We start from the raw sequence: 13308 nt of genomic DNA, 5'->3' as shown, positions 1-13308 counted from the left end.
ACTGAATGAAAGACATATTTCTGATAATGATTATGATAGAGTGAAGCAGGTATGGAAAACATTCGATTGTCATGATTTGGGTGAATATTCTGATATTTACTTAAAATCAGATGTGCTATGTGTGATATTTTTTAAAATTTCAGAAACATGAGTTTGAGTACATATAAATTGGATCCTGCACATTATTTCACATCTCCAGGTCTTTCTTGGGACGCTATGTTAAAATATACAGGCATCCAGTTGGAATTATTACCTGATATAAACATGGTGCATTTTTTCAAAATGGTATTCGTAGCGGTGTTAGTCAATGTTCGGAGCACATTGCTGATAATCAATTCCTTCCAAATTATAATCCTAATGAAGCTTCATCATTTATCATGTATTTGGATGCAACAAATCTGTATGGTCATAGCATGTCTCAATCACTAGCTTTTGTAGGGTTCACATGGTTGACCCCGGATGAAATAAGTAAACTAGATATCGTTAATATTCCAGATGATAATTCTCAAGGATACATTCTTGAAGTTGATATTCATTACCCGTTAAATTGAACGATTTACATTCAGACTTACCATTTTTGGTTAAAAGTATCATACCGCCTGGGTCAAAGTCTAAAATAGCAAAACTTATTCCTAATTTGAATGATAAAAATGAATATATCGTTCATTATAGAAATTTGAAACAGGCGCTTCGTAATGGTTTAAAACTGATTAGAACCCATAGAGTTCTCAGATTCGATCAGTCACAATAGTTGAAAAAAATATATCGATTTAAATACTAAACTGGGAAATGAAGCCACCAATAAGTTTGTAAAGAATTACTTCAAATTAAATGTGAACTCTATTTCTGGAAAAACTTTGGAAAATGTTTACAAGAGGAGAGACATTCGAATTGTTACACATTGGGAATCTATACGGGGAGGAATGGGTGCCAACGCTTTGATAGCTCGCCCCAATTTCAAAACATTATCCATAATTGCAGAAGACTTTGTAGTCATTCATATGGATAAAGTTGAGGTTTGTTACAACAAACCATTGTATCTGGGGTTGAGTATATTGGATATGTTGAAAACTGTCATTTACGACTTTTTCTATGATGTTATTAAAAAAAAAATTCGGATCACGTTCTTCTCTTCTCTACACCGACACAGACTCTTTCATTTTGAAAATAATGACAGACAATTTTTATGAATTTATCATTGAGAATGTTGGTAAATTCGATACTTCCAACTACGCGTTGGATAATAAGTTCCATGTGCCAGTTAAGAAGTCGGTGATTGGAAATATGAAAGATGAACTTCCTAATGATCCTATAATCAGTTTTCATGGGACTGGATCAAAAGCATATCACATCCACAGTGTGTCAAATGAAATTGAAAGGGCTAAGGGTGTTAACAATCCTAATGTAATTGACGATTACATTAGGATTGTTGAAACAGGTGGAACAATATTGCGAAAGATAAATGTGTTCAGAAGTGATTTACATGATATTTATACTTTGATGTGTAATAAAGTCGCTCTGTCGCATAACGAAGATAAAAGATTCATAATTCCGAATATTACCAAAACATTACCTTGGGGTCATTCCGATATTGCATTTTATCAAACAAGCTCCCAACAGAATCTGAGAATTCTTTTGGAAGTAATGAACGATTCCAACAATACCGTCGATGAAAACCAAGATCTCCTCATTGCATTATTGGAAGAGCAATGGAGTAATTTCACAAATCTAATTTTTGCTTTTGACAATTTGGAAAATTCATACTTGACGAAAAGAATCGATCAAATCGTTTGTGGTGTCACTATAAATTAGAATTAAGATTTCATTTCCATAAGTGATTGAGTCACGATTAGTTTAGCGCGAGTATATGATTTACAAAAAAATTCAATGATTATAATTTATTCCAAAACTGACAATTGCGCGTATTCGGCATTTTTGGGAAAAAAGGATGTTTAGTATCTAAGTTTTGTAACTTTGTGGGTAGAAAATATCGATATTCAAACAAAAATTTATGATTATATGTCTCTGAAGTCTAGACAATTTCATTATTTTTATTGAAGGGAAGCGAGAAGATGTTTGGTTATTTGGAGAAAAAATATTTTATCATTATATGGTGCTGTAGTCTAGTCAATCTCATTATTTTATTGAAGGGATGCAAGAGGTTGTTTGGTTTATTTGAAGAAAAAATTCGGGAAGGAAACCCTGACCGTAAAATCCATTAGCACGTTCAGAAGTGCATTGGCATATTTGAGTTAGAAACCGTCGAAATGTCTATTAGGACATTCGGAAAGTTTTATAGGGTGATAAAGACGGAATTCTAACAATTTTGTGATTATATGACCCTGCACTCTGGACAAATGTAAAGTCTCAAATTAGTTTCTACCAACAATAAACTCTTACTAACCTTTTCTTCCATTTCCAATTTTGTATCGTTGGGACAAATCATAAGACTCGAGTTCAACCCCCCCACCAGAAAGGGCTGACCTTTCCAAACACCAGAACAGAATCAGAAACACATCATTCTGTTGTAGTATCTCTTACCCATCAAACTAACTTGCAGTGACACAGTCAAGTCAAGTGATATAGTTGACTCAAGCAACCCAATATTCATCAACGATTCTTAGCAGTTGAAGTTATCTCAATGTAAGTGTACTATATTATTCATTTCGAATTGAAAGGGTTATATTTTTAGGAGTGTTTAGTTTTTTGAATTTCTAATTTGTATTCAATTCAGTGTTCATATAAAATTATCTGTTCCGAAAGTTTTTTTTTTGTGTATATCAACTGATTTTCATGAAAGTAGATGTTTTCGAAAGAGTTTTTATTTATATGTGATATAACGTTGAATATTCTGAACAAAATTTGAATGTTTTTGAAAGGAAGTTGAGATGTGACGATGTTATATGAAATTATTTTTTGAAATTGATTCCTTCTTTTCAGTTTCTACAATTTTTTTGTATAATTCAGTGTTCATATAAAATTATCTGTTCAGTTTTTTTTTTCATGTAATTCATTGGAAAGATAAAAACTGTTTTTTGTTAGCTAATTGAATTAAATCATTTTATATTGTCTATTATTTTTTATGATTTCAGAACCATGTCTTTGTTGAAAGAAGCTTTATTAAAACCATCAAGCTCTGTGAACCGATCAGAAATGTGTGAAGTGGAGTGCAGGGATGTAATTGTCCACCAGGACGTGATCATTCAGGAAGGCGGGAAGATACCACAACCGGTGATGACTTCCATTCAGCAGATGCACAATGCTAAATCATTTTTAAATGGATTCAATCCAAACCATGTGGAGTTGAATGATAATCCCTCAAACTTTGATAATGTGATGGCGACTCACACCCAGAATCTTGATGAGTCACTTCCGAACTTATCACAAACTGTTGTGAGTAATATATTAGACATGGAGGAAACGTATTCGAAGAATATGGGATCTCCACATAGTTCAATCAATCAGAACAGTTCGGATGATGACCTTGAGAGACGTAAAAGAAAAAAAGGGAGAGTGAAGAAAAGATAATGAAGAAGGCGAAGAAGTCTGAAAAGTCTAGTTCGAAGTCGCCATCTAGAAGGAGGCACAAGATGAAACATGAAAAAAGGGATATCGACAAGTCGATAAAAGTGAGAGAGATGGAAGTCATAGCAGGACCTTCTACATCACTCCAACAGGTAATTATCATTACTCAAACGCGACAAGATGTTAGTTCATCATATCCTTTTATTCCACAGGTTCCTGAATACGAGGATGTTAGTCAGGGAAGCACACCGCCCCCAACGATTGACTTCGAGAAATCACACGATTGGTTTTCATTTATGAGATCCAGGAGAGACAAATTTTTAGAGATGTATCACGTTCACAATGGATTCGAAACGGAATATAGAGCGAAGAGGGAAAAACTTGTTGAATTGGAAGAGCAAGTTTCTCTCCTCAAAGTGGAATGTGAACAAATGAGAGCAGCTCAACGAGAGAGATCTGCTCACACGAAAAAACTTTCTCCTAAAATTCGGCAATTGGAAATCTTCAGCAAGGAGATACATGGAAATTCCATCTTACATCTCTTGTAAAATTTTGTATCTTTCCCTCCACATATGCATTCTATTATTCATATATCATAATATTTTCTATATTATTTTCATATCTGTATTATTTTATTCTTATTCAGATCAAATATGTAGGCTCTTAGTTTTATTCATTCTTCTTTCATTCTGAATAAAGATATTATTATTATTACATGAAAAAAATGCGTTTCAAGTTCGAAAAATCTCCTCCAATAAATCTTTTGTAAATATTTTTTTGTATGTTGCTAATAAAGTTATGTCTGAATGTCACTTTCTAGTCATATTTGAAAGTGTATAATTAATTATTAATATTCGAAAAAATGAATAATGAACATATCAATTAATCATTTATTTTCGAAAAAAAAACAAAATAAAGTTATGTAATGCATTTTCTATTTATATGTAAAAAAGTATATTTATATTTGAAAAATAAATAAGGAAAGTAACGATTAGTCATTTTTATTTCAAAAAACAAATAATATTCATGTATGTTACTTTCTAGTCATAACTAAAAGTGCAAATCTGATTATTTAAAAAAATAATGGAAGTAACAATTAGAAAGTTATTTTCAATCTCTGAAAAAAATAAAATGTTTGAAGCATTGATTATGAAAGGTCGTCAATGCCACAGTTCAAAAAATTCTACATCCTATATTGAGATGGATGACTCAGATGAAGTCAAATCAATGGATATTTTTCAGAAAAGAGAATGAGATTATCATTCATTACATTCAAAAGTTATCTGTCGAAGACAAAGTCAATCGTACGGCCAAAACTCCATGTCAGAGGGTATATGACATTTCATAACACAAGGTCGTATGAGATATAAATATCTCAGCGACTTGTGATGTCATTCAATGTTAAACTCGAATGATTGGGGGTTCAAAACTTCATGTCTGAGATTATATGACGTGATCATAGTACAAGGTCATGAGACACGCAAAGTTGTGTTCATATATCGAGGTCATGTGACACAAATATCCCAAGGATTTGTGATGTCATTCATTGTCAATGTCGAAAGATTGGAGGTTTTCAGCTTCACACTGCAAGTAACTGACTACTTGTTCCCTCATCATGAATCAAGTAAAACCAGGGCCAAAACTCCATGTCGGAGGGTATATGACATTTCATAACACAAGTTACGGGCCCTCGAAGTTACAAAATGAAAAATGTTTTTCTTTGATAACTTTTCAAGTGAATATTCAAAATCATCCAAATTTTGGACTATACAAATGAATTCCGTCGATGAGCTTTCATGCAGGAGTCAGTTGTTTTGCTACAAAGTCAGGAACGGACTACCCCCGATGGTCCACACCCCAAAACTTTGAAATGACAGATATTTTTCAATATTTTTCAACAAAATAAGGTTACTTGGACAATTTTATGAATAAAAGTACTCGTGTGGAAAGTCGATCGGAGCAACGAGTCTTGATAAAAATGTAGTTCTACTCGACGACATCAAACCCGCTCGTCCACCATTATTTGAAATGAATGATTATCAAAGCAGAAATAATAATGATAACGTTAATTCAACAACATTTATAACAGGAATAATACAAAGTATGCTAAAATGAAGTCGTAAACAAAAAGTACAGTACCTACATGGAAGTTTAAGTCACAATTGTGATAGCAGATATTTTTTCAAAAGAAATATCAAGTTCTGTAGATTCGTGGTGTTTTTAAACTAACAAGCTACTCTACTATGAAATATCGAATTCATTCCATATTTTGTATGTACATAATACGTGTGGAATAATCACGTTTCGTGTTGATCAGTTATCTGAATCTCATGAAACTCAACATTCGAATGTTTCAAATTCTTCTTCACAGCTAAACCGTTGAGGAGTTTCACTGATAATTATAATTTTATGGGAGAAATTCTTTAACACGAATCTAAATTTAGCTGAAAAAACGCACATCGGAAAAAATATTTACTATACTAATAAAAAGCAAACGAATGAACTACAAAAACGGCTGCACATGATCAGGTGAAAAATATCCAGGGAATAATTATGTTCCATTTCTTTCACAGATGTTGACAAAAAAACCTATTAGAAAGTTTTGATAAAAAATGAGAAACTGGAATGCGATTTTGTTTTGTTGAGTGGTGCGTTGTCATATGACTATCATTGTATTGTCAATATTCTGTAGGATATTTTGAATTTTTTTGATATGGCCGAACAGTTTACATTCAATGAATATGCAGATATGCATGTATTTTATGGACGAGCATTTTGTAATGCTGCAGAAGCTCGTCGTCTGTATTCCGAGCATTTTCCCAATCGAACGGTACCGTCAAGAGAAACATTCGAGCGTGTCGATCGCAGCTTGAGGGAGACAGGTATGTAAAAATTGATAATTAATTTGAGCACGTTGTTTTATTTCGATATTATTGTAGGTACAGTTTTGCCAAAACGAGGTGGTGAGGGCGCTCCTAGGACTGTACGTACCGTTGTATTGGAGGAAAATATTTTGGAAGCCGTCGCTGATGATCCTTCAATGAGCATCAGAAATCTATCAGAACAGTTCCATACATCCAAGTCCACTATTCATAGAATAATTAGGGAACAACTGCTCCACCCATTTCACATCCAGAAGGTACATGCCATGACACCTCAAGATTTTCCAGCACGACTGGAATATGCCAATTGGTTCATGGATAGGCAAAGAGAGGATATGACTTTTATTAATCGAGTTTTATTCACTATTGAAGCAGGTTTCAGTAGAGATGGAGTTATCAACTCTCATAATCTCCATATATGGGCCGAAGAAAATCCCCATGGATATTGCAAACCAAACACCAACGGAAATTCAACGTGAATGTTTGGGCTGGTATCATAGGAAACCATCTTATAGGACCATTCGTTCTACAGGACCGATTGAATGGAGAACGTTATTTGGAGTTCATTCAGAACGATTTGAATGGACTTTTGGAACATGTTCCATTGCAAACCCGAAGAGATATGTGGTTTATGCATGATGGCGCTCCTTCTCATTTCAGTTTGATTGTGCGTGACCATCTGAACCATATTTTCCACAATAGATGGATTGGTAGAGGTGGGCCATATTCATGGCCATCGCGGTTTCCGGATTTAAATCCATTGGATTTCTTTCTGTGGGGGCATCTAAAAAGCCTTGTTTACGCTACACCTATTCACACAAGAGATGCATTGTTGAATAGAATAACATTACATTGTGAAGCCATACGAAACGACTCTGGAATGCTATTTCAAGTACAGAGAGGGTGTCTTCGCAGACTAAGAAAATGTATAGAGAGAGAAGGTGGTCATATCGAGCAGTTTCTGTAGCGGATTTTTCATTTCTGTTTGCTAATTACCAAAATTTGGATGATTTTGAATATTCACTTGAAAAGTTATCAAAGAAAAACATTTTTCATTTTATAACTTCGAGGGCCCGTTACTTGTAACGAAGGATTTTAGGAAAAAAAGTTATATGAAGTACTGGTGATATTTTGACCCCATCTATACATTCCCGAGAGGAAAAGAGGAAGTCCAGGGACACCCTGTATAGAACCCAAATTCATTATAAATTCAAAAAAAAATTCAATTTCATTTATATATTTTTATTTTTCATCAAGAACAATAATACTGCAATTACATCAATGAACTTTCATCAATCCAAGAGTTATGATCTCCAGAAAATCCCAACCATTTCACAAATAGGCGACGTCCAAAACTCGTTCAACCAAATATGTATTGTGATCTTTCGCTTTATTCAACTCCATTTTATAAAAGCAATCTTTGATTGGATGTCCATTCACATCTTCTAGCTCATAAGTTATAGGCTCTGTACTATTAATTTTCACAACTTTGAAAAGTTCAGTGGTGAAGTTTGCAGTATAACCTTTGGCGAATACGTTTTTAAATTCACTAATTCGCACCATATCTCCAATTTTGAATTGACTCCTTTCACTTTTACCATATGGCTTCTCAGATTTTGTATAAACGAACAATTTTGTAGATGGTTTTACCTCTGCAGGCTTCATGCCAATGGTGCGATGAACTTTGTTGTTATATTGATTGGTAATTTTAGGAAGAACTTTCAACCACTTGTAACGACCTTGAAGTGAAAATTGTTTATAAAGCCAACTTTTCAAAGTTCTGATAACTCGTTTGGCAATTGAAGCTTTTTTTGTGCTGAATGTTGAGTAATGAATGATATGGTGTTTCCTCATTAACGATGAAAATTTTGAATTATAGAACTCACTACCGTGATCAGATTGTAAGTTTCTCGGCACATGCCGAGACTGCGTGTAATTGAATCAGCAGATTTATTTTTCAACGGTTTTGACCATACATATTTTGAATAACAATTGAAAACTATGAGTATGTATCTATTACCGTTATTTTCTTTAGCATATGATTGCATTTCCATCAAATCCATCTGCCACAAGTCCGAAAATCCCTTTATTATTGTCTTTCGACGGGAAAAATTTCGACGCGCCGGCTCTTGTATTTCTTTCACAATCTCCCATTTTGCATCACTCATATTACTCAAGATTATAATGTTGAGGATTCACTTCTCTACTGTTCAAGTGCGGGTTTAATGACTGACTGTTTCAAATTCATCAACTCGCTCAGTAAAAGTATCAATCAATTCAATTATAACGCTAATTCACATTTCCACATTCCTCAAATCAATTAGTGATGAGTCAGTTTCACAAAGTGATTCTGTGTTCATGACTTTGTGATCAATATACTAATCTTTCTTCACGCAATTCCTCAATTATGGCCAATATTTCATTATCGTGGCCGGTATGACCAGCCATTCGTGAACTCCAAAGTAATCGAAGGCGATCAATTAATTCTTCGAGTTTATTCCAATATACATAATTTACATGCTTATTTCTGATATATTTTTTTTGGTGGACAGTTTGATCATGCCAACACCTTCTCTACTAGAGTTTAGCAGAGGGTTTCCATTGGATAATAGTGGTAGAATTATTTCACGATTTGTCTTCCAATTATTTGATGGTTGACCCTGTTTTCTTTCATTATATTTATATGCCGCCTTTGTTAATTTGAGTATATCACCATAAGTGCTCATATCGGAAGAGGAAATATTTCTCGATGGTACTTTCATGAATATCAATTTATATAATTTTGGTGTGCCCTGATACGTGGCAATAGTTTTACCATTTTTCGAACATAATTTTCTCATCGATACATTCCACATCAGCTATACCCATTTGTAAATTTCCCGTATCAGTGTTCATGTGTACTCCAAAGACTGTATCGTATGAGGGATTTCCTGATAGTAACTTTTGTATATGCATTTGTACTTCAACACCATTATCAAGTGCATTTGATGATTCTAAATTTGAAGTTGACAATTGAGAGGATTGATAATCCTTCGAAAAAGCCCCTTCAAATTTTGGTTTCAATTCACTTTTAATCATAGTTTTAGCGGTGAATGGTATAACACTATTTGTTTTCTGTATAACTCCATTCATTTGAGATAATCCTCCAGTATTGGCAGATATTGCTTTCAATGGTGTTATTATTGGTTCGTAGATTCTCTCGAGTGTTGATTGATCACCTAGGCGACTATTCTTGATATAATTGAATTTCTTTCGAACGGCATCCGTTGCTTCAATTAATTTTCTTTTTAAACATATTTCGTCAACATTTTTTCCCTCCATATTGTTTTCACTATGAAAATGTGTACAATGAAGTGTTGTCTACACTATCTAGCACTCGAATAAATCAATTATTCCAAGAACGTCAAGGCTATATGAAAGCGTCAAATCCTTTTCGATAACTTCCATCTAGCACTTCTCGATCCTTATCAATTACTAAAAATCCATATTTATCTTCCCAACATCTCGCACACATATCTTGAAATTGCTTAAATGTCACATCTGGTGACACATGGTCGGAAAAAATATGATTGAGATTCATATCATTTTGTTTGAACAGCACAATAAAATTTGCAATTATCTCGAATCAATTGTTTTGGGACTCGTGAATATGTTTGGGCTAGATAGAAACAATCCACATTTTTATGACGACCCATACTGAAATATGATCGTATAACATCCTGTTTCTCACACATAACATCATCAAAAATGAATATCGAATCCGCTTTGGCATCTGACAGTTCTACTATTTCACCTGCGTTATTGGCGAAGGTGTAAAATCCCAATCCTTTAATTGGAGTTAGCACTTCACGTAAATACTCATATTAAGGTTCATAAAGATATTTTGAATACAGATAAACATTTGCAAATCGCAATCCTAGAGGATGAGTCAGCAGAGAAATCATAACATTTGTTTTGCCACAATTAGAAGGTCCAATAATTAGTCCGCGAATGGATAGTGGAAGTAAAGATCCAAGATGCTGTTTGACACCACTTCCCGATCCACAACCCACTTTTTCATCGAAATTATCGATGGGAAATTGTTGCTTTTACTGTAGTATGCGCATTGTATGACAGTTGGATACTATATAAGCAGGGTTCCATATCGATTTCTTTATTTAAATGAGGTTTATGAACCGATGCAGATTATTATTCACTCATTAATAATCTACCATTCGAATTACACTAACCTGGCCATCAGTATGCGGTCCTGGTAACAAATTGCAGAAAAGATTGGTGAGAGGTGATCCAGGTGTCAATCAAATGGATGTTGCATGCAAAAAACACGATATTGTATATTCACATAACCCCAACAATCTTGTAGCTAGATACATAGCGGATCAGGAACTTGCTGAAAGTTCTTTGAATCGATTCAAGGCAGAAGACGTTTCTATTGGAGAGAAAGGAGCCGCTTGGCTAATTACAGATATAATAAAGGGAAAACGCCAATTTGGTATTGCAACCCATACCATACCACCATCCAAGCCGTCGCGAATACAAAAAAAACGTCCTATCATGAAAAAAAAGCTACAAAAAAATTAAAAGATTCTAAGTTAATAGCTTTTGGATCTGGTATCGTTGAGAAACTGCGCGATGTTTTATACAAAGCGGGAGGAAGTGAATTTGTTGTCAAAAATTCTAAAAGAGCAACTGAAATTGCGCTAAAAGCTGCACGCAAATATACGCGAGATGCAGGTGGCAAAAAGAGAATTTGAACACCTCGAATCATACCAATTCCTAAAATTGGTGGAATACTACCACTCATTCCAATTTTTGCTGGTTTATCGGCGCTAGGTAGTTTAGCCGAAAATGAACAATTAATGAACATTCATTGTTCTTTGTCGAACATAACAGGGTGAAAACTTCAGCTCTCATAAGTGTCAACATTCTGATGACGAACGGGCATTAACCGGGACCTGGGTGATTGAGGAGATTGTAAAAGTCGTAGAGTTGGGATATTGTATTCTCGAAACCATGGAGATTTAGTCCTATGATACATTACAGTTTGGTGTAAAAATGATTTTTTGACCCCTAGTCATTATTATTTCAATATTATCCCGTTTGCAGATCATTATTAACTAAGTTGCGGTTGAGGTCGTAATTTTTGTTTCTGAAACCCCATGCTGGCGTCATTACCATCTTGTCCACACATGTCTTAAAATGTTTGAAATATGTTGTGCAAGCTAAGGATTAACGAGGACCTACCTTTTAACGTGTGATTTCTAACACGGGTTGGACGATAGCAAGTGAAAATCGAGTGTTCAGCTTGCGGCTTGAACCAACGACTCACACATCGGCCGATTGACTGAGTGAACAAAGCACCCACGTCGAACCACCCGGCTACCTACCGACATACTCCCAAGAATCATATATATGAAAATGAAGAATGACTTGTAAATTCAGTATTTTTTAAAAATGTTGTGGTGGGTACTCATATTTTTTCTCACCTCACTACTTGTAAAAATGTGACCAAAGAAGAAACAATGTAGTATATATTTCGATATGGCCACATCCATAACAATAATTCTCTCATAGATTTTGAATCGACTATGTATAGTTTTCAAAAGGAATATAATATTTCCGTGGATGGTACACTGAATTCAGATACTTTGAGTTTGATTCAAAGACAGAGATGTGTAATCGCTGAAAATACTTTCACGATTCGGGATAAATGGAACGAAAAATATATAAATGGTCTTTTCCGTAAGCATCTGCCAAAAGGTTACTTCATGCTGAAAAAGCCTTCAGTTCATATAATTTTTAAAAAAATACTCCTACTATAAATACAATGACTTAGTTCACTCGAAAAATAGTTGAAGCTGGACAATTCAATTGGAATTCAATTGGTGTTCCAGCCCTGCAAATGCTGTCGAAAGAATCGAGTCAATTCCAATGGTGGGGGTAGATCTCCAAATCTATCGAAATATGCAACTTCTTTCCCATATTTTTTATATGCCACCCAATGTGTTCCTGGTTCACTTATTCCATCTGAATTGACAATAGCTGTCTCATTTCATCTTGGACCTGACGAGGGTAGGAGATCAATCAGTTTTTTGTTTTGTTTGTGGGTTTGTACGGATGGAGTAGTAGAAAGCCAAAAACTTTCTTTCCCAAAAAGGTTTAAGGTATATTCCACTTCCGCGTTTGCCCAATGCTACAGCCTCCATGGTTTTATTCGGGCAACCGGCTTCCATTAAAGCCGCTCTGCTGCCTTTTGCTGAATTCACGGCCTTGGTAATACCAGCAGCGGCTTCCGCCAAACTCCCTAGTGCGGATAGTCCAGCAAAAATTGGTATCAATGGCAAAAGTCCACCGATCTTGGGAACAGGAATAATTCGTGGTGTACGGATTTTCTTCTTTCCGCCGGCAACTTTGAGGTATTTACGTGCCGCCTGCAATGCCACAGTGATAGCTTTATTGCTATTATTCGTCACAAATTGATCCCCGCCAGCTTTTTTCAATACATTTCGCACTTTATGGACTATCCCAGCACCAAATGCAACTTTTCTAATTTTATTTTCCTTCGTTTGTTTCCTCTTACCTTTTTTTTATTGGTGCTACAACTCATGCCCATATGTCTTTTTGCTTTCATAATGTTGGTGACAAGTTTTCACTTCTTCGATTGACGACTTGTTTATTTTGTGGAAATTCATGTTCACTGAGGATACACTACAAAAACACATTTTTGTCTATTTTCCACTATATTTCTATATTGTTGACCGGTTTCGGCTATTATACCATTTTCAAAACTAACTGATTACATTTAAATCCGAGTAATTTATACCTATATTATTCTAGCATAAATGATTTGATATACCTGATATATCTGATGTACCTGATATCCGGTACCTGCGTTTCATAT

General features: G+C 34.7%; 1 protein-coding gene across 1 annotated transcript; it reads left to right on the top strand.

Annotated features, from left to right (window-relative positions):
* The first annotated feature begins 3097 nt into the window (after nucleotides 1-3097).
* Nucleotides 3098-4295, top strand: LOC141484362 (uncharacterized). Its single transcript, XM_074179411.1, has 2 exons — nucleotides 3098-3677; nucleotides 3738-4295. Exons 1-2 carry the CDS (start codon nucleotides 3528-3530, stop codon nucleotides 4071-4073), a joined length of 486 nt encoding a protein of 161 aa, XP_074035512.1. The 5' UTR covers nucleotides 3098-3527; the 3' UTR covers nucleotides 4074-4295.
* The last annotated feature ends 9013 nt before the right edge of the window (nucleotides 4296-13308 follow it).

The sequence above is a fragment of the Leptinotarsa decemlineata genome, unplaced genomic scaffold (genome assembly GCF_025532065.1).
Source record: "Leptinotarsa decemlineata unplaced genomic scaffold, Ldec_3_MD MMD2_tig00005521_RagTag_RagTag, whole genome shotgun sequence".
In the NCBI taxonomy this organism is placed as follows: Eukaryota; Metazoa; Arthropoda; class Insecta; order Coleoptera; family Chrysomelidae; genus Leptinotarsa; species Leptinotarsa decemlineata.
The sequence above is the reverse complement of the archived record's forward strand: the minus strand, read 5'-3'. Positions and strand labels throughout refer to the sequence as shown.

Coding starts and splice junctions, on each gene's coding strand:
- LOC141484362 (XM_074179411.1), top strand. CDS start 3,528: ATGAAGAAGGCGAAGAAGTCTGAAAAGTCTAGTTCGAAGTCGCCATCT. Junction 3,678..3,737: donor CTTCTACATCACTCCAACAG/GTAATTATCATT, acceptor TTTATTCCACAG/GTTCCTGAATACGAGGATGT.